This window comes from Garra rufa, chromosome 7, assembly GCF_049309525.1.
Source record: "Garra rufa chromosome 7, GarRuf1.0, whole genome shotgun sequence".
Classification (NCBI taxonomy): Eukaryota; Metazoa; Chordata; class Actinopteri; order Cypriniformes; family Cyprinidae; genus Garra; species Garra rufa.
Genome location: NC_133367.1, coordinates 18,536,106 through 18,555,809, shown reverse-complemented (window position 1 = coordinate 18,555,809; position 19,704 = coordinate 18,536,106). Strand labels below are relative to the sequence as shown.

The following is a 19,704-nucleotide window of genomic DNA, read 5'->3' as shown; positions in this document are numbered from 1 at the left end:
CTCAAAGGAGTGTATTTTCGGGTGTTCCGGCCATAGCCGAAGGTGTTTTGTGTGTAGCTCGCATGCACATACACATGAGCACATCCTGTCATACAAAACCCGCGCACATAAAGTCGACCCGAATCGGCTGCGCTTCACATGTGATAAATGTGCCCACCCCAGAGTGCCCACACATATCACATCAGGCAGGTCTTACGGTTTCTGTAAAAACGAACCGGACGACGCCCCGTCTACACGGCTAAAGGCTGCGCTGAGTGTGTTGAATGTGCCCGTTACTACGCAACCACATATACACACAAAGATAGCAGTCCCCGCGGTCAGTGTACCCCGAGCCTCGAATGTCACAGTCACTCGTGCGTCACAACGCACCGAAGCGACTCCGTTATTGACAGATCGGAGCGCGCTTCGCACCTACCCCCTTGCGTTACAGGTAAATGCATGGGAAAAGCTCCCAGGGGTTTCACAATGGGTGCTGGACATTATTAAAGGAGGCTATTCGCTACAGTTTCACCGACTTCGCATGTGGTATATGTGCCCACCTCAGAGTGCCCACACATATTACATCAGGCAGGTCTTACGGTTTCTGTAAACCGGACGACGCCCAGTCTACGCGGCTTAAAGCTGCATCGAGTGTGTTAAATGTGCCGTTACCACGCAACCACACATACACACAGAGAAAGCAGTCCCCGCGGTCAGCGTACCCCGAGCCTTGCATGTCACAGACACCGAAGCGGCTCCGTTAGTAACAGATCGGAGCGCGCTTCGCACCCACCCCCTCGCATTACATGATAGATGCATGGGAAAAACTCCCAGGGGTCTCAAAATGGGTGCTGGACATTATAAAGAGAGGCTATTCGCTCCAGTTTCGACGACGCCCTCGCCGTTACACGGCGCGCGTCGAGACCACGATAAAGGCAGATGCAGCACACCTGCTACGAGCCGAAGTGACCACTAGATCTAAGGCAACTGAACAAAGCGCTAGTGAAGCGAAAGTTCAGAATGCTCACAACCAAGAAAATCCTCGCACAAGTGTGCCGAGGAGACTGGTTTGTGTCAGTGGATCTGAAAGACGCGTATTTTCAAATACAGATAGCGTCGCGTCACAGGCGATTTTTGAGATTCGCCTTCGAGGGCCAAGCTTATCAGTACACAGTCCTGCCATTCGGTTTGTCCCTAGCACCCCGTACATTTACAAAGTGCATGGACGCAGCGCTCGCCCCGCTCAGACAGAAAGGCGTGCGAATACTGAATTATTTGGACGATTGGCTGATTTTAGCGCAATCTCACTCAATGCTCAGGGAACACACGACCATGTTACTCGATCACCTCGAGAACTTGGGTTTGAAAGTCAATTGGGAGAAAAGCTCGCTGAACCCCAGCCAGAATATCTCCTTCCTGGGCATAGAAGTGGACTCGCTGGCAATGACAGCGAAGCTTTCGTCAGTGCGCGCGCTGAACGTTCAGAGCGCAGTGAGCGCGCTCTGCCGCAGCAAGTCTGCCCCGCTCAAGACCTTTCAAAGAGTGTTAGGTCTTATGGCCTCAGCATCATCAGTTCTACAGTTAGGGATGCTCTGCATGCGCCCACTGCAGTTCTGGCTGAGAGCGCGAGTGCCGCGCCGAGCGTGGGCGTCCGGTCGACTCCGTCTCACGATCAATCAGAGATGCGTTACAGCCCTGATGCCGTGGAGAACAGCCGGCTGGTACCAAACAGGTGTCACTCTAGAGAGACCCTCGAAGGTGAAAGTAGTGTCCACGGACGCGTCCACCTCGGGATGGGGAGCGCTGCTAGACGGCAGACCGTCGTTCGGCCAGTGGTCAGAACGCGAGAATTCGCTGCATATCAACTGCCTCGAAATGATGGCAGTGGAGAATGCGCTGACATATTTTCTTCCCTTATTGAAGGGAAGTCATGTATTAGTCCGCTCCGACAACATATCGGTAGTGGCTTACATAAATCGCCAGGGCGGTCTCAGGTCCAGAAAACTACATGCACTTGTAGAACGCCTTCTGGTATGGGCTCATCGCAACCTGCGCTCGCTGAGGGCAGCGCACGTGCGGGGGACCCTAAATGTAGGACCAGACAGACTGTCCAGGAACAATGTTCCGGCGGGCGAATGGTCGCTGCACCCTCAGACGGTGCAACTATTATGGAAAACATTCGGCAGAGCGGAGATAGATCTATTTGCATCTCAGGACAACGCTCATTGTCTAGAATTCTTTTCCAAAGCCAAGGACGCGCTAGCCCATGCGCGGCCCCGCCGTCCTCTTTATGCTTTTCCCCCAGTCTCTCTCCTACCTCAGGTGATAGAGAGGGTGAAGGAGGAAGGGTGTGCAATACTGCTAATAGCGCCGTTTTGGGGGAACCAGCCTTGGTTCCCAGCGCTGATGCAGATGACGAGCATCTCACCGTGGCCAATACCTGTGAGGAGAGACCTCCTCTCGCAGGCGGGCGGCGCGATTTGGCACCCTCACCCCGAGCTGTGGTCCCTTCATGTATGGGTCACCAGGGAATATATGATGAACTCCCCACAGGAGTGATATCAACGATCGCACAAGCTAGAGCTCCATCTACTAGACGGCTCTATGCCTCGAAGTGGTCGATATTTGCGGACTGGTGCACAGCCCGCGGATCTTCACCCACAGACTGTGGAGTGACAGATGTACTTTCCTTCCTACAAGAGCTGCTGGACAAGGGCAGGTCCCCGTCCACGCTCAAAGTTTATGTGGCGGCCATAGCAGCGTTCTCGAGGACAACGCTAGGTCAGTCAATAGGGAGGAACGATTTAATCATACGCTTCCTTAGAGGAGCTAAGAGATTAAATCCACCCAGACCGCCTTCAGTCCCAACGTGGGACCTTTCTGTGGTGCTGGACGCTATGAAGGGCGGACCATTCGAACCACTACAGGCGGCTGAATTAAAATATCTGTCTCTTAAGGCTATATTCCTCCTAGCGCTCGCTTCAGTAAAGCGCGTAGGAGACTTGCACGCGCTCTCCGTGGGCGCGACATGCATGGAGTTTGGACCTAACGACTCTAAAGTTATACTCAAACCCAAGCATGGATATGTGCCAAAGTCTATTAACACACCGTTTCGAGCACAGGTCATCGCACTGTCTGCTCTGCCGGTTGTGGATGAAGAGGCTGACGCGAGACTCTTATGTCCAGTGAGAGCGCTAAGAGTCTATGTGTCTCGCACGTCTGCTTTTAGACAGACAGAACAGCTGTTTGTCTCGTTTTACGGGCATTCTAAAGGAATGGCTGCGTCAAAACAGACTTTATCCAGATGGATAGTGGATGCTATTGCACTGGCGTACGAGTCCAAGAGCATGCAATGCCCGCTGGGTGTCAGAGCACATTCCACAAGGGGCGTGGCCTCGTCGTGAGCTTGGTCGAGTGGGATTAACTTGCAAGACAGTTGTACGGCGGCAGGCTGGGCCTCTCCGTCTACATTCATAAGATTCTACAACTTGGAGGTTCCCGCCCTACAGGCCAAGTTGCTATCGGTCTAGATATTAACAGATATCTAGACCCATGTTCCAAGTTTATCCAGGTCGTTTACCTGCCCGGATACACCAGGAGCCAGTGTTTCTAGGGTCCTAATCCCCTTATACGTTCAAGCACGTTCAAGCACTATATGAACCCCGGGCTATCGCCCTCGGGTCTATGGTATCAGATCTTGGCATGCACGGCGTTTTACATGGGGTCCCCAAGCGTAAGCTTACGCTTACGCAGTACGAGAGACCTCTCGTAAGAGAACGTACTCGGTTACTAACGTAACCTCGGTTCTCTCAGAGAGGGAACGAGTACTGCGTACCTTGCCGTGCAAGCGCGTGCTCTGGGCGCTTTTATGATGAAAAAACCAGAGTGTAGCTGCCTTCGAGCGATATTTATAGGCTTGGATCACGCCACTTTCGGCGGGAGATGACGTATTAGGCGCGAAATGCCCTCATTGGAGCTGGTTTCGCGCCAAGCCTCGCTCGATAGGTGCTGCAGTTGCTGCAGAGCAGCCAATAGGCACGCAATACGCCTCGCCTATGTCTGCTCACTGCGGCAACGCGTTTTACATTAATACAAAATTAAGGATAATTTTTTGGCTTCAATATCTCTCGCGGAAAGGATTTTCCCCAAGCGTAAGCTTACGCTTACGCAGTACTCGTTCCCTCTCTGAGAGAACCGAGGTTACGTTAGTAACCGAGTACGTTTTTATGAATGGAGTCCGCGATCCAGTCCGTGTTTTGGCGGAGGAGGCATTGTGAACGCTTAACAAGGTAGAGACATCCTGACTGCATCACATGCATTTTCAAACGTACACACACGTACAGGAATATCTGGACCACGGACAATCAGAGGGGGGGGCGGGATCCGTCCTTTATCTCTGATTGGTTTAGACCACGATATGGGTCTAATGTGTGTCTGTTGTTGAGCAACATGGAGACTAAGAGTGACGGAGTTTCGTTTTTTTCCCCCTCGAACGGCTGGTCGCACCGGTGCAACCTTTGATTTTTTTTAGTCGCACCATTGAGAAATTAGGTCGCACATGCGACCAAATTGGTCGCACTCTAGAGCCCTGGTAAAGATGTGTTTCTCTCACTGATCTGTTTAATTTCGCTGTACGGCTGCTGACGTTGAGGAAGCAGGAAAAACAAGAGCACATGACGGCGTTCGCACACAAAACATCCAAACATTCGGGTCTGTACACAAAGACAGGCTCTTTTAGTTCATTCCCGAAAGCAAAGAGATAGCTCACCAAAAAATGAAAATGACCCCATGATTTACTCACCCTCAAGCCATCACAAATGTATAAGACTTTCTTATTTCAGACGAATACAATCAGAGTTATATTTAAAAATGTCCTGGCTCTTCCAAGCTTTATAATAGATGTTGAGATTTTGAAGGCCAATAAAGTGCATCCATCCATCATGAAAAGTACTCCATTAAGGTTAATAAAGGCCTTCTGAAGAGAATCAATGCATTTGTTTAAGAAAAATATCCATATTTATATTTAACACATTGATTTGCTTCAGAAGGACTTTTTTAACCACCGGACCCGTGTGGAGCACTTTTTATGATGGATGGATGCACTTTATTGGTCTTCAAAATCTCAACAGCCATTCACTGCCATTATAAAGTTTGGAAGCACCATGACATTGTTTAATATAACTCCAATTGTATTCGTGTGAAAGAAGAAAGTCGTATACACCTAGGATGGCTTGAAGATGAGTAAATTATGGGGAAGTTTCCAACAGCTTTGTAAAGTAGACTCACAGACAAAGTTGGAAGCAGCTTCATTGCAGACTGGAGATCTTTGTCGGACAGGAACTTATCTGGACCCAAATCCACCTGGTAAAGAAATGTATTTTGGTCAGTACAAGGGTCACACGATGCTAATTATAGAAGAGAATCAACACAAACACGTCAGGAGAGATTAGTAGAGGTTAGTTAAGTTCTTTGTGCAGCCAAACAAAGTGGCGTTGAAGGCGACCAACAGGATCGACTTCATCAGGGTTACGTAATAACGGGAATTAAACAAGTCGAGGGTCAAAGTACTGGATTAACAGAGAGAGAGTATCCAGAAAAAGGTTTGTGTAAGTCAAAATGCAACTTACCCAACTTAATACTTGTTTGTCTTTGGGCTGATCTTTGTCTTTGACTAAGAAGTACCTCTTTCGCAATCGCCAGCCTATGACAGGACAGATAGTTTTAGATGATTGGATAAATTTCATGTACAAATGTCGTATTTCAAACCAGTTTTAGAAATATACATTAGCTATAATGCTGTAATGGAAAAAGTCCTACAAATAGCTTTTATTTTCTTTAAAATAAAAAATATTTCCTAGCTTTCCTTTTGATTTGGGGGTAAAAGGATGAAATGTAAACATGTCAGGGTAAATGTTAACGCTTTGTGAATGAATCACCCTCTGAAATAAAAATAAGAGCAGGTTTACTCTCAAATGTGTCTTGGCTGTGAAACTCAGGTTGTGTTTAGAGGATAAAAAATTTCCCATGAGTCTATGAAATCCATCAAGTTGTCAGGAGCACTAAACGTGTTAAAGTAAACCAACGGCTGATGGTATATATATATATAAACAGAGTCAATGAGAGAAACAAATCAATAAAAGTTAAATCATTAACTTTTTTATAGCTGTGACATATCAATGCTGACAGTGTAATCACCTGCCTACCTCCATTCACTACTACACATCTACACTCCCTCCAGAAGTCTGAGATCCTCTAGTGAAAGACGCCTCATTGTACCACCACAGAGAGGCATGAAATCCCTTTCCAGAACATTCTCGTTCAACGTTCCTGCCTGGTGGAACGATCTTCCCACCCCTCTCCGGAATGCAGACTCCTTAACAGCTTTCAAGCGACTGCTGAAAACCCATCTTTTTCGACACTATTTGACTCAATAATATTATTAAAAAAAAAAAAAAAACTTTGTTCTCCTCTCTTTCTTGATCTTCCCTTTCTAGCCTGTACTCTTCTAACAACGCCTAATATATGGTATTTTTGAGCACTTCCTATGTTGACCTGCCTCCTTAGGATGAATCACTTGTTGTATTCCCAATTTGTAAGTCGCTTTGGATAAAAGCGTCTGCTAAATGAATAAATGTAAATGTAAATGTAATCCTTTGTGGTAAACGTTAAGGTAATTCTGTCCCATATAAACACTATAAAAAGTAAATAAACAAAATGGAATTTATAAAATGTTATAAAAATATAATATCCAAGAAACTGGATTGCTTCACTCACCAATGTCTTTTAACGGCTCAATAACTTCCCATTTTGGATCAGATCTGAAGAACATAGACACCTGCTGTAAGGCTATTTCTAAAAACAGAAGAAAGAGAAGGATTTTAAAAACAATTTTGATGCTAAACACATTTTAAAAATGAGTGGCCTGGTTGCATTACCCGTGTAGTTTGCTGAGTAATTGTTAGTGTCGAGAAATTTTTTGACCAGCTCACAGCTGGAGAGGATATGGTGACGTGTGATGTAGTTTAGATAGGCCTGGAGACCTTTCTGCCGCTCGGCTATAAACTCTCGGTCCATGTTCCCTAACAACTTCTTAGGAGGAAGTGGCAGGTTGAGGCCAGAGATCTGTGAACACAGAGGGATTGACTCATAGTTACTCTTTCACTGATGGGAAGGCTAAAGTTAAAAGCTTTCTCAGGCATGTGAGCTTTTGAGGACTCAGCAAGAGTGAATCATTGCCATTGAGACGTCAGAGCAATGCTATTCAATTTATTTTGAAACAGCAGCTGTCAAACGCTTACAGGGGAACGGAAGTTTTTTTCTAACGGAGGTTTGTTCTAACGGTCCACTTACCAGTAAACTATTGTTCAGCATGTCAAAATCGCTGTATCGCCGGATGATCTGCAAAAATCAAAACTACAATCAATCATTCTGACAATAACAAACATAAGAGATAGATAGATAGATAGATAGACAGATAGACAGATAGACAGATAGATAGATAGATAGATAGATAGATAGATAGACAGATAGACAGATAGATAGATAGATAGATAGATAACCGATATATGGACAGAGAGACAGACGAAGGGATAGATAAATGGATAGATAGACAGACCAACAATAGATATATAGATAGACCAACAACAGATAGATGAATAAATGGATAGACAGACTGATAAAAAGACAGATGGTTTGACATAGACAGACAGATGGATAGATGCCAGCCAGATAGATAGATAGATAGATAGATAGATAGATAGATGACAAAAAGAGGGAAAAATAGATGGATAGACCAATAATAGATATATAAATAGAGAGATAGTTAAACAGATGGATAGACAGATAGATAAATCGATGGATTTACAGATACGTAAACAGACAAATTAATAGACGACAGATAGACAGACAGACAGACGTACAGAGAGATAGATAGACAAGCAAAGAGATAGATAGATAGCCAGACAGACCGACAGACAGACAGACAATAGCCAGAGGGATAGATAGATAGACAGACAGACAGACAGACAGACAGACAGACAGACAGACAGACAATAGCCAGAGGGATAGATAGATAGATAGATAGATAGACAGACAAGCAAAGAGATAGATAGATAGCCAGACAGACCGACAGACAGACAGACAATAGCCAGAGGGATAGATAGATAGATAGATAGATAGATAGATAGACAGACAGACAGACAGACAGACCGACAGACAGACAAGCAAAGAGATAGATAGATAGCCAGACAGACCAACAATTGACAGACAGACAGACATATAGACAGACTGACAGATAGACAGACGATAGGCAGAGGAATAGATAGATAGATTGACAGAGAGACAGACAGACAGACAGACAGACACACACACACACACACACACACACACACACACACACACACACACACACACACACACACACACACACACACACACACACACACACACACACACACACGATAGATAGACAAGCAGAGAGATAGATGGATAAATAGCCAGACAAACCAACAATTGATATATAGACAGACAGATAGATAAACAAAGACAGACAGACAGATAGATAGATAGACAGACAGACAGACAGACAGACAGACGACAGACAGACTGACAGACGTACAGAGAGATAGACTGACAAGCAAAGAGATAGATAGCCAGAAAGACAGACAATAGGCAGAGGGATAGATAGATAGATAGATAGATAGATAGATAGATAGATAGATAGATAGATAGATAGATAGATAGATAGATAGATAGATAGATAGATAGACGGACGGACGGACGGACGGACAGACAGAAGGGCTTGACATTAAGCTTTGACATGTGCTTGTCCTTCGGACAAGTAAATCAGACATTCACTTGTCCGAATAAAAAATGTACTTGTCCAAGGCAAAAAAGAGCCTTTTTTTTGCCGTAAATTAATCTTTTCTGAAGCAATAGTCACATCAGTGCTCTATAAGGTCTTACTTTAATCAGAATATTTGTGATATTTGCCTTAAATTGATTCTAGGACACTTTTTAACTTTATTTTCCTAACCTTACTAAATGTGTCATCATTTATATTAAATTCTGAAATTTTATCAATACATTCAATTAGAATAACTAGACTCTGTATGGTTACCATTCAGATTAAATCAGTATCAACAAACTCCATCTTTCCACTGCACAGGAAAAACCCAGTCTGCATCGAAAATGCTATTTAAATGTATTTACTTAGACTGTTTAATGAAGATAAGAGGTTCCAAAAAATGCATTTACACAGTAAAATTGCAAATGCATAAATATTGTTATAAGATTAATGTTGTACTTTTTTTAACATATAAATCTAAAATGTTGAAAAAATGCATTACTTTTAAATATGAAACCGAACCACCAATAGGTGGCAGTAGTCACTGTCTTAATGAGTGAGTCACGGATTCAACCATAGACGGATTCAACCAGTTTGTTCACTGCATTCATTAAATTAAATGCTAAATCATTCAGTATTGAAACACCGCTGTGTGTTTGTCAGATTTGCGACTGTTCTGCTGCTTATTTCGTTAACAAAAACAGTCAGTGATGTGTCTAAAAATGTAAGTCAGTTAATATTAGTTAATATTAAATACTAGTTTATTGAACTACTGTTGTATAAAATCAATGTCACGTTTGCAATCGTAATGGTGCTTACCTATATAATATGTCATACAATATTTATCTTTTTTTTTTTTTTATACCGCAGTATGTTTGTTTCTTTGTGTATGATGTTGCGCCTATTAGTTTTAAAATTTCCGTTATTCAGATAGGCTGCACGAGCTTGATGCTTGATACTGTCTGTTTTCAGTCACCGTTTACACTGTAAGTAATACAATCAGAATCATTCTCACCAAAGTTTCGGTGCTACGCTAGTTATTGTTTGTTATTGATGTATCAGGTTACTTGTCCGGTCGGGCAAGTAAAATTCTCCTTCACTTGCCCATTCACAAAATCCACTTGTCCCGGACAAGCGGACAAGCCTTAATGTCGAGACAAGCAAAGAGATAGATAGATAGCCAGACAGACCAACAATTGACAGAAAGACAGACAGACAGACAGACAGACAGACAGACAGACAGACAGACAGACAGACAGACAGACAGACAGACTGACAGATAGACAGACGATAGGCAGAGGGATAGATAGATAAATAATAGGCAGAGGGATAGATAGATAGATAGATAGCCAGACAGACCAACAATTGACAGACAGACAGACAGACAGACAGACAGATAGATATATAGATGACAGACAGACTGACAGATAGACGATAGGCAGAGGGATAGATAGATGGATGGACAGACAAACAGACACATAGACGATAGACAGACAAGATAGATAGACAAGCAGAGAGATAGATAGATGGATAAACAGCCAGACAGACCAACAATTGATATATAGAGACACATAGATAAACAGAAAGGCAGAGAGTTAGATAGACAGTTAGATAGATAGACAGATAGACAGATAGATAGATCTAACTCACTGTCCAGCTGTTGTCTGTAGAAACTCCCCTCTGTACACGAATAATGTACTCCTGTTAACAACAAAGACACTTTGATGACTGAATCCACAGCAGCAAATATACATAAAAACAAGACCCAGCTAAAAAACTGGTTTATCTAGTCTTCAACCCCCAAATAACCTTTAAAACCACCAAACTAGTCCAGCTTGACGTGTAGAAACTAGCCTAACAAGCCCATCATTAATTTCTTTCTTCTTCTTCTGCTTCTTCTTCACAATATTGGTCATTCAAGAGACCAAGGTCATGTTGTCACGGATTTGTGGTTTTTACAGCCGAATTATGAAGCAAGACCAAAGCAGGAAGTGAAAAGGCCAAATGTAACACAGTCTCCAAAAACCCTTCAGCAACCTCACGCTGACCCTGACACTTACAGCCACGTCTCATGCTTATTAATGTTTGACTCTCCTTCAAATCATCACCTGATAGTTTCCACAAGACTACAACAAGAGAAAATACCCCTTCAGTTTCCATCCGCAACACTGTTTCAGATCACGTCCGTTCTGCTGCGGTTGACTATTTTCACACTCCTCATATCTTAAGATGCATCAACATTGTGACTTTCAGCCCACGAGATAACATTAAATATATAAAATTGATTATATAACCGATGACTGAGGTCTAGTTGTTCATTTACCACGAATCTACTCTACTCTAAAAAGAAAAGAAACATTTAACAGGCTGTAAAGTTTGTGTCACGTAGAACTGAAAGTGGTTTACTAGATTGCACTTTCATACGAACGACTGAGAAACGAATAGATGAATAAATGTGAAAGGAAACACTCGTATCTTTTGTGGCTTCGGTTTCACAGCAAGAGGAAATGTCTTTCGGCACAAATGCAAATGACAAATTTTCAATTCCGCCTGTAAATCCACAAGAACAGATCCAGATCACGTCACGTGAGATCTACAGTATACAAGATCTTTTTTTGTTAAAAGCTTTTTTACTTTAATTTTAATAAATTAATAAATCGATAGATAAAATCGAATGAAGCAGAGTTTACATGTTACTTTCGATAGTCATATATGTTAATTATATGATAAAACAAATGTTTATTAAAATTAAAAATCGTGTTAGAGAGGTACTATTTCATTTAAAATTGATATTTGTTTACTAAATCTTAAAATTAAAATAATTTAATTACTAAACAAGTACATTTTACAAAATTTACACTAATTTTTGACTATTGACATCGAACAACTAAACAAAAATTCATTTTATACAGACACTAAATGCCATTAATCTGATAGTAATCGACAAATAATCGAGCAACGAAACATCTACATTTTACAAATGTATGCTAATTTTTGATTTGACATTGAACGACTAAACAAACTTATCTCGTACTGACACTAAATGCGATTAATCTGATAGTAATCGACAAATTATCAAGCAACGAAACATCTACATTTTACAAATTTATGCTAATTTTTGACTATTGACATTAATATCAAATGAATAAACAAAAACTCATTTTACACTAACACTAAATACGATTAATCTGATACTAATCAACAAATTATTGAGCAACTAAACATCTGCATTTTACTAAATTCATGCTAGTTTTTCACTATTGACATACCTAAAGGACATTATTGAGAAACTAATAAAATGCGATTAATCTGATACTAATTGACAAATTTTCAAGCAACTATCTACATTTTACTATATTTATGCTCATTTTTGACTGACATTAACATTAAACGACCAAACAAAAACTCATCTTATACTAACACTAAATGCGATTAATCTGATACTAATCGACAAATTATCGAGCAACTAAACATCATCTACATTTGACTAAATTTATGCTAATTTTTGACTACTGACATTAACATCAAATGAATAAACAAAAACTCATCTTACACTAACACTAAATACGATTAATCTGATACTAATCAACAAATTATTGAGCAACTAAACATCTGCATTTGACTAAATTCATGCTAGTTTTTCACTATTGACATTACTAAAGGACATTATTGAGAAACTAAACAAAAACTAATTTTATACTGACACTAAGTGCGATTAATCTGATACTAATCGATAAAGTGTCGAGAAACTAAGCATCTACATTTGACTAAATGAACACCAATTTTTGACTATTCACATCAACATCAAACGACTAAAAAAATCCTCATTTTATACTGACACTAAATACGATTATCGGATACTAATCGATAAATTATCGAGAAACTAATCATCTACATTGGACTAAATTAACACTAATTTTTGACTATCAACATTAAACGACTAAAAACATCATCTTATACTGACACTAAATGCAATTAATCCGATACTAATCGATAAATTATTGAGAAACTAAGCATCTACATTTGACTAAATTAACACTAATGTTTGACTACTGACATCAACATTAAACGACTAAAAATAAATCCTAATTTTATACTGACACTAAATGCCATTAATCGGATACTACTGTACATTTTATCTAAACTACCTAAAATTTACGCAATTTTTTGACTGTTGACATTAACATCAAACTAAACAAAAACGCATTTTATACTGACACTAAATACAAATACGCGTCTACAAATAATCGAGAAGCAACAACGTTAAACGACATACAACCTAAAGTTTGGCTTTAAGCCCCTGTTTTACAGACATTTCAACGCATATTTATAATTCATATTAAAGGTTTAACGGATCCACATCGGTCTAATCGACACAGTCCACGTCTCCGCACAAACATAAACAGCGACCAGCGCGGCTCCGGTTGTGCTGTTTACCGTGTGTGATTGTAAACTCTGGCTGGCCTCGATCACGGCGATCAGCGGCACGGTGTCGTCCAGCGGCGGCTTCTTGCCGGACAACGGCTGCGGCTGCTGCTCCATGAACGCCATCCCGGATCAAAACAACACCAAACAGCCCCGGTTAGACAGGGTTCGGTAACCGAGAGCCCGCCCCGGTCGGTAAAGGGATGTGACGGTTCACTGCTCTTCTGTGCTTGAGACAACGTGGGAGAAACGAATCAGAAACTGCCAGTGAAATGTGACGTAGATGTTTTAGAGAAAAGAAGCACGTCCACTCTGACTCTGGAGTGCGCGCACACGAGTGAAAGTGAACGACTGCGCATTTTTGTTATTCTACTAATGTTATGTTTTTATTTAAAATATGTATGTAAAAGGATTTTCATTTATATAAGTTAGTTCTTGAGTTGTATTCTTCGTGCAATTAGGTAAAGGCGAAAGAAAGTGAGTGACGCCATGTTTTAGTAAATACCCTCAAACAGGAAACCTCATAGGGCTCACGGCTAAATTCACTCATGTTGTTTCCTGTGGGGGGTCTGAATGAAATGGAACTTAATAAAGTGTCACACAAACCATTTTCGACTTCATTTTTGTGCCTGTGGTCATGCATTGTCAGTTGGAGTTTGTAACACAAGTGTTGGATGTTGGTGAAGCTGCTAGCAGTGAAGCTAAATGTTGTGAAGGGAAAATCATGTGACAGGTCGGATTAACATGTGACTCAATGTAAACAGCACTCGGTGAGTTCTCTTTTTGTTTTTTTTATAACTTATAAGCAAATATTAGAGGACAGAACATCGGAAGTTTATGTTTAAATATTTGCACGTAACGTACAAACAAAGCAAAGCCAAATATTACAACAAAGGTCTGATGGAGAAAAGTGTGGTCTGAGGGAAAGTGTGCCAAATATTACAACAAAGGTCTGAGGGAAAAAAAAAGTGTGTGTGTGTGTGTGTGTGTGTGTGTGTGTATATATATATATATATATATATATATATATATAGTAGTCAGCATTTGAAGTGGATAAAAACCTTTCATCAAAGTTGTCCTAAAACCAAAACAATACCTGTTCTTGTCTTAGGACAACTTTGAACTTTTTTGATCCACTTCGAATTTTGACTACTGTATGTGTGTGTGTGTGTGTGTGTGTGTATATATATATATATATATATATATATATATATATATATATATATATATATATATATATATGAGAAAGCAAGCGAAAAATTAAAGAAATGAGGACCAAGACAAAGGTTATTTGAAGATCTTGTGAAGAAGAACCTGGGGGGTGTTCCATAAAACAAGTTTACCAAATAAGTCAGGCTTATTTCAGTTAGTCTGACTTATTTTGAGCCAAATCAAGTGACAATAAGTCAGACTAACTGAAATAAGCCTGGCTTATTTGGTAAACTTGTTTTATGGAACACCCCCCGGGACATATTACTGGAAAAAGTTCAAATGATTTTGTTTGAAAGAAAAGCGGACATTTGCTGGTTGATTTAATGTAATTTGACCACTATTATGTTAACCTTCCGATTTTTTTTATTACCGTTTTGCATAACCTCTTGAAAGGAGCAGAAAACGATCTCTTTGCTGAGGTTGGAAGTCAAAGAGCTGTTTATTTTCTCACAGTTTTTTATTCAAACAACTTCTCGGAGAACAAAAAACAAGGCATATTACATCTGTGAGCGTTACATTTCAAAAGAAACAAAAACAAGCATTTAATTCCTGGCAGGACGTTTCGAACACAAACTGAAGGGCAGCGTTCACTCGAATTCCTCACGATTGTTGTGCGTCTTGCGGCATCATGACCATGACCTCTCCCTCCATGACCACTTTGTCTTTGACAGCGCAGGAAACAGAAATAAAAGCGAAGGACATTTTGATCTTTTTGACCTCGGCTTCCGCCACAACCTCCTCTCCAATATAGAGGGGCGCCGGAAAGCGAATTTCCTGGTAGAGAAACACGCAGCCTTTGCCGGGCAACTTAGTCCCAAGAACTGCTGAGATCAGACCGTTAATCAGCACTCCGTGAACAATAGGGGTCTCAAAAGAGGTCGTTTTGGCGTATTCAGAGTCAAGGTGGAGAGGATTCGTGTCCCCCGTTAGCTCGGCAAAAAGTGCGACGTCTCCAGCACTGAATGTTTTGCTAAGCGAGGCCCGCTCGCCCACGTAAAGCGACCTGTGCCCTACTGTGAGGGATGTGGGAACCGTCAATGCTGAGTTGACAAAATGGTATATATGTCTGCTGAAAATACTTCTTCTGAGAAAAAACGTCATTTTTTTTTCCAGAGTATTTTTTTAGGACATCAGATGGTCTCCAAACTGGAGTTCACGGCTGTTCCCGGACAACGCTAGTAAAAACGGCGAAACCTGCAATGATCGAAAGAAAGTTAGATAGAAATTAGAAATTTGCATTCAACACCGATGTCTGTGACATTGATTAGAACTTCATTGGGGTTCAGTATATAAAACCAGAGATAAACAGCCACAGTAACCGCCCATCAGCAATCTGACGTATATTGCAAAGTACGCACTTTGGCAGACAGAATGCCAATGCTCGTGTTAAAATTGTGTCTAGTCATTGCAGGTCTACAATCAATCCACAAGCTTTTTACTGACATCTAGTGCCAACAGACTGCAAACTCAGGGCTGATGTTAAATCAGCTTCAACGCTGGGGGAAACGTACCTGTATGACTCTGAATGCACATGCCTCATTTTCAAATGATCCCAGTAATGTTAATGCACTCCACAATTTCACCAGTCCGCTGAGATAAAAAAAAAAGACACACAACAACAGAACGTTAAGACTGAACCTTATTAGATTGACAAGTCCATAAGTGTGTATTAGTTAGAGATACAAATATTTGCACTGCATTTTAGACTCGAATTACTATAGAATGTCACAATTGAAATGGTCCTAAACTTGAGCCCTGAGGGACACCCTAGTGTTTATAAACTGCTATGTACCTCAAGTAAACTGCGTTTAAACACTTTGTCCTAAGTGTACGAGATTTGTTGTATGAGCATGTCTTACCTGTTGTACACTCTTAGTATGGCTGTCAATTCGTTCCGATCAAACTTCAGCAAATCAAATGGAAAAGAAGCTCCAATCTGCCATACAGAGAAAATAAAAGCATTATACTTAGTCAGAGATCAGGATAAAGTCAAAAACAAAGAAACACTGAAGAATAAGATTTTTTGTTCATTTATTCAAGGATTCAAGGATTCAAAAATAAAATCTAATTTATTGATCACAGAATTTATAATTATTAATATATGTGATTATTTTACATTTTGGCATTGTTTGCACTACCAGTCAAAAGTTTTTGAACAGTACGATTTTTCATGTTTTTTAAAGAAGTCTCTTCGCTCACTAGGCTTGCATTTATTTGCTCCAAAGTATAGCAAAAACAGTAAAATTTTGAAACAATTTTACTATTTAAAATAACTGCTCTCTATTTGAATACATTTTAAAATGTAATTTATTTGTGTGATTTCAAAGCGACATTTTCAGCAGCATTATTCCAGATTTCAGTCACATGATGCTACAGAAATCATTCTAATATGATGATTTGCTGTTCTAGAAACATTTTAAAATTTTAAATTATTATTATGATCAATATTTAAAACAGTCGAGTACATTATTTTCAGGATTCTTCGATGAATAGAAAGATCCAAAGATCAGCATTTATCCGAAACAAAATGCTTTTGTAATATTACACACTATACCATTCAAAAGCTTGAAGTCAGTATAATTTGTGAGAAAGAAATGATATAAATTAATACTTTTATTTAGCAAGGTTGCTTTAAATTAATAAAGACATTTCTGTTTTAATAAATGCGCTTCTTCTGAACTTTCTATTCATCAAAGAAACCTGAAAAATTCTACTCAGCTGTTTTTAACCTAATAATAATGAAAGTTTTTTTAACATTAAAATATTATAATAATTTCTGAAGGATCATGTGACACTGAAGACTGGAGTAATGATGCTGAATTCACAGGAATAAATTGCATGTTTAAATGCATTTAAACAGTTATTTCAAACAGTAAAACTATTTCTAAATTATTCTGTTTTTGCTGTACTTTGGATGAAATAAATGCAGGCTTTGTGAGCAGAAGAAAAGTCTTTAAAAAAAAACATGAACAATCTTACAGTTCAAAAACTTTTGACTGGCAGTGTATGATTAAATTAACAATTCTCAAATGTATTACAGATATCCAAAATATATTTCTAAGTTGTGCCTTAACATATTATATTATAAAAAATAATGAATTGTACCAAATAAAATCAACAAAGAGAGACATGCTACACACTCACCTCTCCGTACAGATCTTTAAGTCCACAAATGATCAATTGTTTGAACTGTGCCTCAGATATACATTTGCTTCCACTCTCCAAAACTCTACAAAAAAAAAAAGCAAGGCAAAGAAAAAAATGAGGTTTCGACCATTTTATCTGCATCTAAAAACTGCTTTTTAATAAAATGACCAGACCAAAACTGACCTGTCTCATGACACTTACAGAGATATCTTCATGTAATGGTAAACCGAACCATTTTTGTAGACATATCGCTCATATTTGGAGGGTTCCTCCATATCTTGATTCTGAAATCCTTTCTTGATGGTCTGAGAGTTTGCTAAATGAAAAACAAAAAAGTATAAAATCTAATCAGTGCTAGTTGCTACGAAAATATGTCAAAGTATGAGTTCCATATGCAATACGAATATAATAACAAGGTATATGACAAAACAAACAAAAGCACTGTATCATCGTACTACTATGGTATTATTTAAAATAGTGAATTAGTAGAGTAACTTAAATAACATTGACGGAAGCTGTTTTCCAGATCACGTGTCAGTACTGTATTAGCTATAAACTGCGAAAAAGACTTATAGCCTACTAGTTAAACAGTCTCCATTCGCTGTGTTTTAAAAAACATGCTGCATTTAAATGTTAAATTAAACAACTAACCGCTAAGAGGCCAGAAAACAGATAAACTCACAAAAATACAAGTCGTGTTTGTCCTTTACCCACAGCATGCGCAGCGCCATGCGCTCTCTCGTTCTGTCAAATCTCGCGAGAACACGATTAAACCGTATAAAATAATAGAACAACATCAGCGGTGAAATGAATTCATAACGTGATGACGGACATGAATTTGCAACACAAACAAATAAATAAAGACAAATTCAGCGAAAGCTTGTTTATTTATTCACAAGTTTATATGTTTCTCCAGCTACTGTTATTTTCTTCCAATTTCATATTAATTCGTATTTTTCCGCTCGCATTTTTGTTACAATTATTATTATTTATTTATTTATTGTTTTATAGCATAAAACACACAGTGAAGTAAATATGATCTGAGCATGTCTTCATGGGCGTAAATCCCGGGGGGGACGGGGGGGACATGTCCCCCCCCATCCGAGGGTTGTCCCCCCCCCCTCTCTAAAAAAATTATTAAAAAAAAATCGCACTCTCTATTGTGAAAAATATATGTATGTATACCTACTCGTGTAAGTAGAAAAAAACCCCGCAAAAAATGCATTTAGAAACAGTTGAGTTCCCCCTCCCCTTCCTTACAGTGGTTTGGCCCACTGCCCGCTTTACACACACGAGTCAGGTGTGTGGCTGCGGCTCAATTAATGCTGAACTCCAGTAAATAGGGTATTTCATTAACTTTAAATAAAGCGATTCTCTTTAATGTAGTTGATGCAGACTCATTCATAAATTAGTCGCGGCAAAAATGCTGATTACCGATGTAATTTTCCATGAATCTGCTATATTAGCAATTAAAACATTACTTATCTAGTTAACGTTAGCTTGTTTACCATAGCTTGTTGCATAATGCAATGCAAGACGCCAAAGCCGTTTCCCATGCATAGTTTTATTTGTGACGACTTGGCATAATGTTAACTTAACATTAAGGGCCACAATTAGAATGTTGCAGGTATACCTCACTTCCCTGATGTCAAGAGATAAACTAGCGAGCGTTATCAGTAGGTCCAGCCTTTAGCCCTTTTGTTAGCGTGTCCGCCTCCCGTGCCGGAGACCCGGGTTCGAGACCCGCTCGTCGCGAGTGTGTGGCGTTTCATTTAGCTGTGCATTTACTAAATGAGCACTGTGTTACGTCCGAACAAACCTCACTATTAATAAAATTGTAAACCTTTTTTTGTTTTTGTTTTTATTGTTGTGTATCTTTATAAGTACAATTTGACTGTATTATTTTGCGTCCCCTTCAAAAATTGCTCATGAGAAATTTTATATTTATTGTCCCCCCCTACTGTTAAATGAAATTTACGCCAAATAAAGTTGCGCAACTCTGGGGTTGAGACTTTCCTGACTGGAACTTCCTGAAGCAGCTTCGTTTCACTTTTCATTTCTCTAAACTCAAAACCCCGATTTCGAGAAGAGCACGG

General features: G+C 39.9%; 3 protein-coding genes across 3 annotated transcripts in view; all 3 read right to left on the bottom strand.

Moving 5' to 3' along the window:
• Positions 1-13,610, bottom strand: part of pxk (PX domain containing serine/threonine kinase) — a 38,639-nt gene extending 25,029 nt beyond the window's left edge. The window contains 7 exon segments of the mRNA XM_073843830.1: positions 5,266-5,340; positions 5,607-5,680; positions 6,754-6,831; positions 6,915-7,101; positions 7,330-7,377; positions 10,475-10,525; positions 13,262-13,610. Of these exon segments, the coding sequence (XP_073699931.1) occupies positions 5,266-5,340; positions 5,607-5,680; positions 6,754-6,831; positions 6,915-7,101; positions 7,330-7,377; positions 10,475-10,525; positions 13,262-13,375 (627 nt within the window). The 5' untranslated portion in view covers positions 13,376-13,610.
• Positions 13,611-14,871: 1,261 nt separating this feature from the next.
• LOC141339086 (hydroxyacyl-thioester dehydratase type 2, mitochondrial-like) lies at positions 14,872-15,562 on the bottom strand. Its single transcript, XM_073844717.1, has one exon. It carries the CDS (start codon positions 15,560-15,562, stop codon positions 15,062-15,064), a length of 501 nt encoding a protein of 166 aa, XP_073700818.1. The 3' UTR covers positions 14,872-15,061.
• On the bottom strand, positions 15,519-18,344 carry rpp14 (ribonuclease P/MRP 14 subunit). The gene is made up of 6 exons (XM_073844718.1): positions 18,291-18,344; positions 17,810-17,924; positions 17,606-17,690; positions 16,321-16,397; positions 15,973-16,051; positions 15,519-15,655 (listed from the first exon to the last, which is right to left on the bottom strand). The coding sequence occupies exons 1-6, from the start codon at positions 18,337-18,339 to the stop codon at positions 15,584-15,586; spliced, it is 477 nt and encodes a 158-aa protein (XP_073700819.1). The 5' UTR covers positions 18,340-18,344; the 3' UTR covers positions 15,519-15,583.
• Positions 18,345-19,704: the final 1,360 nt, after the last annotated feature.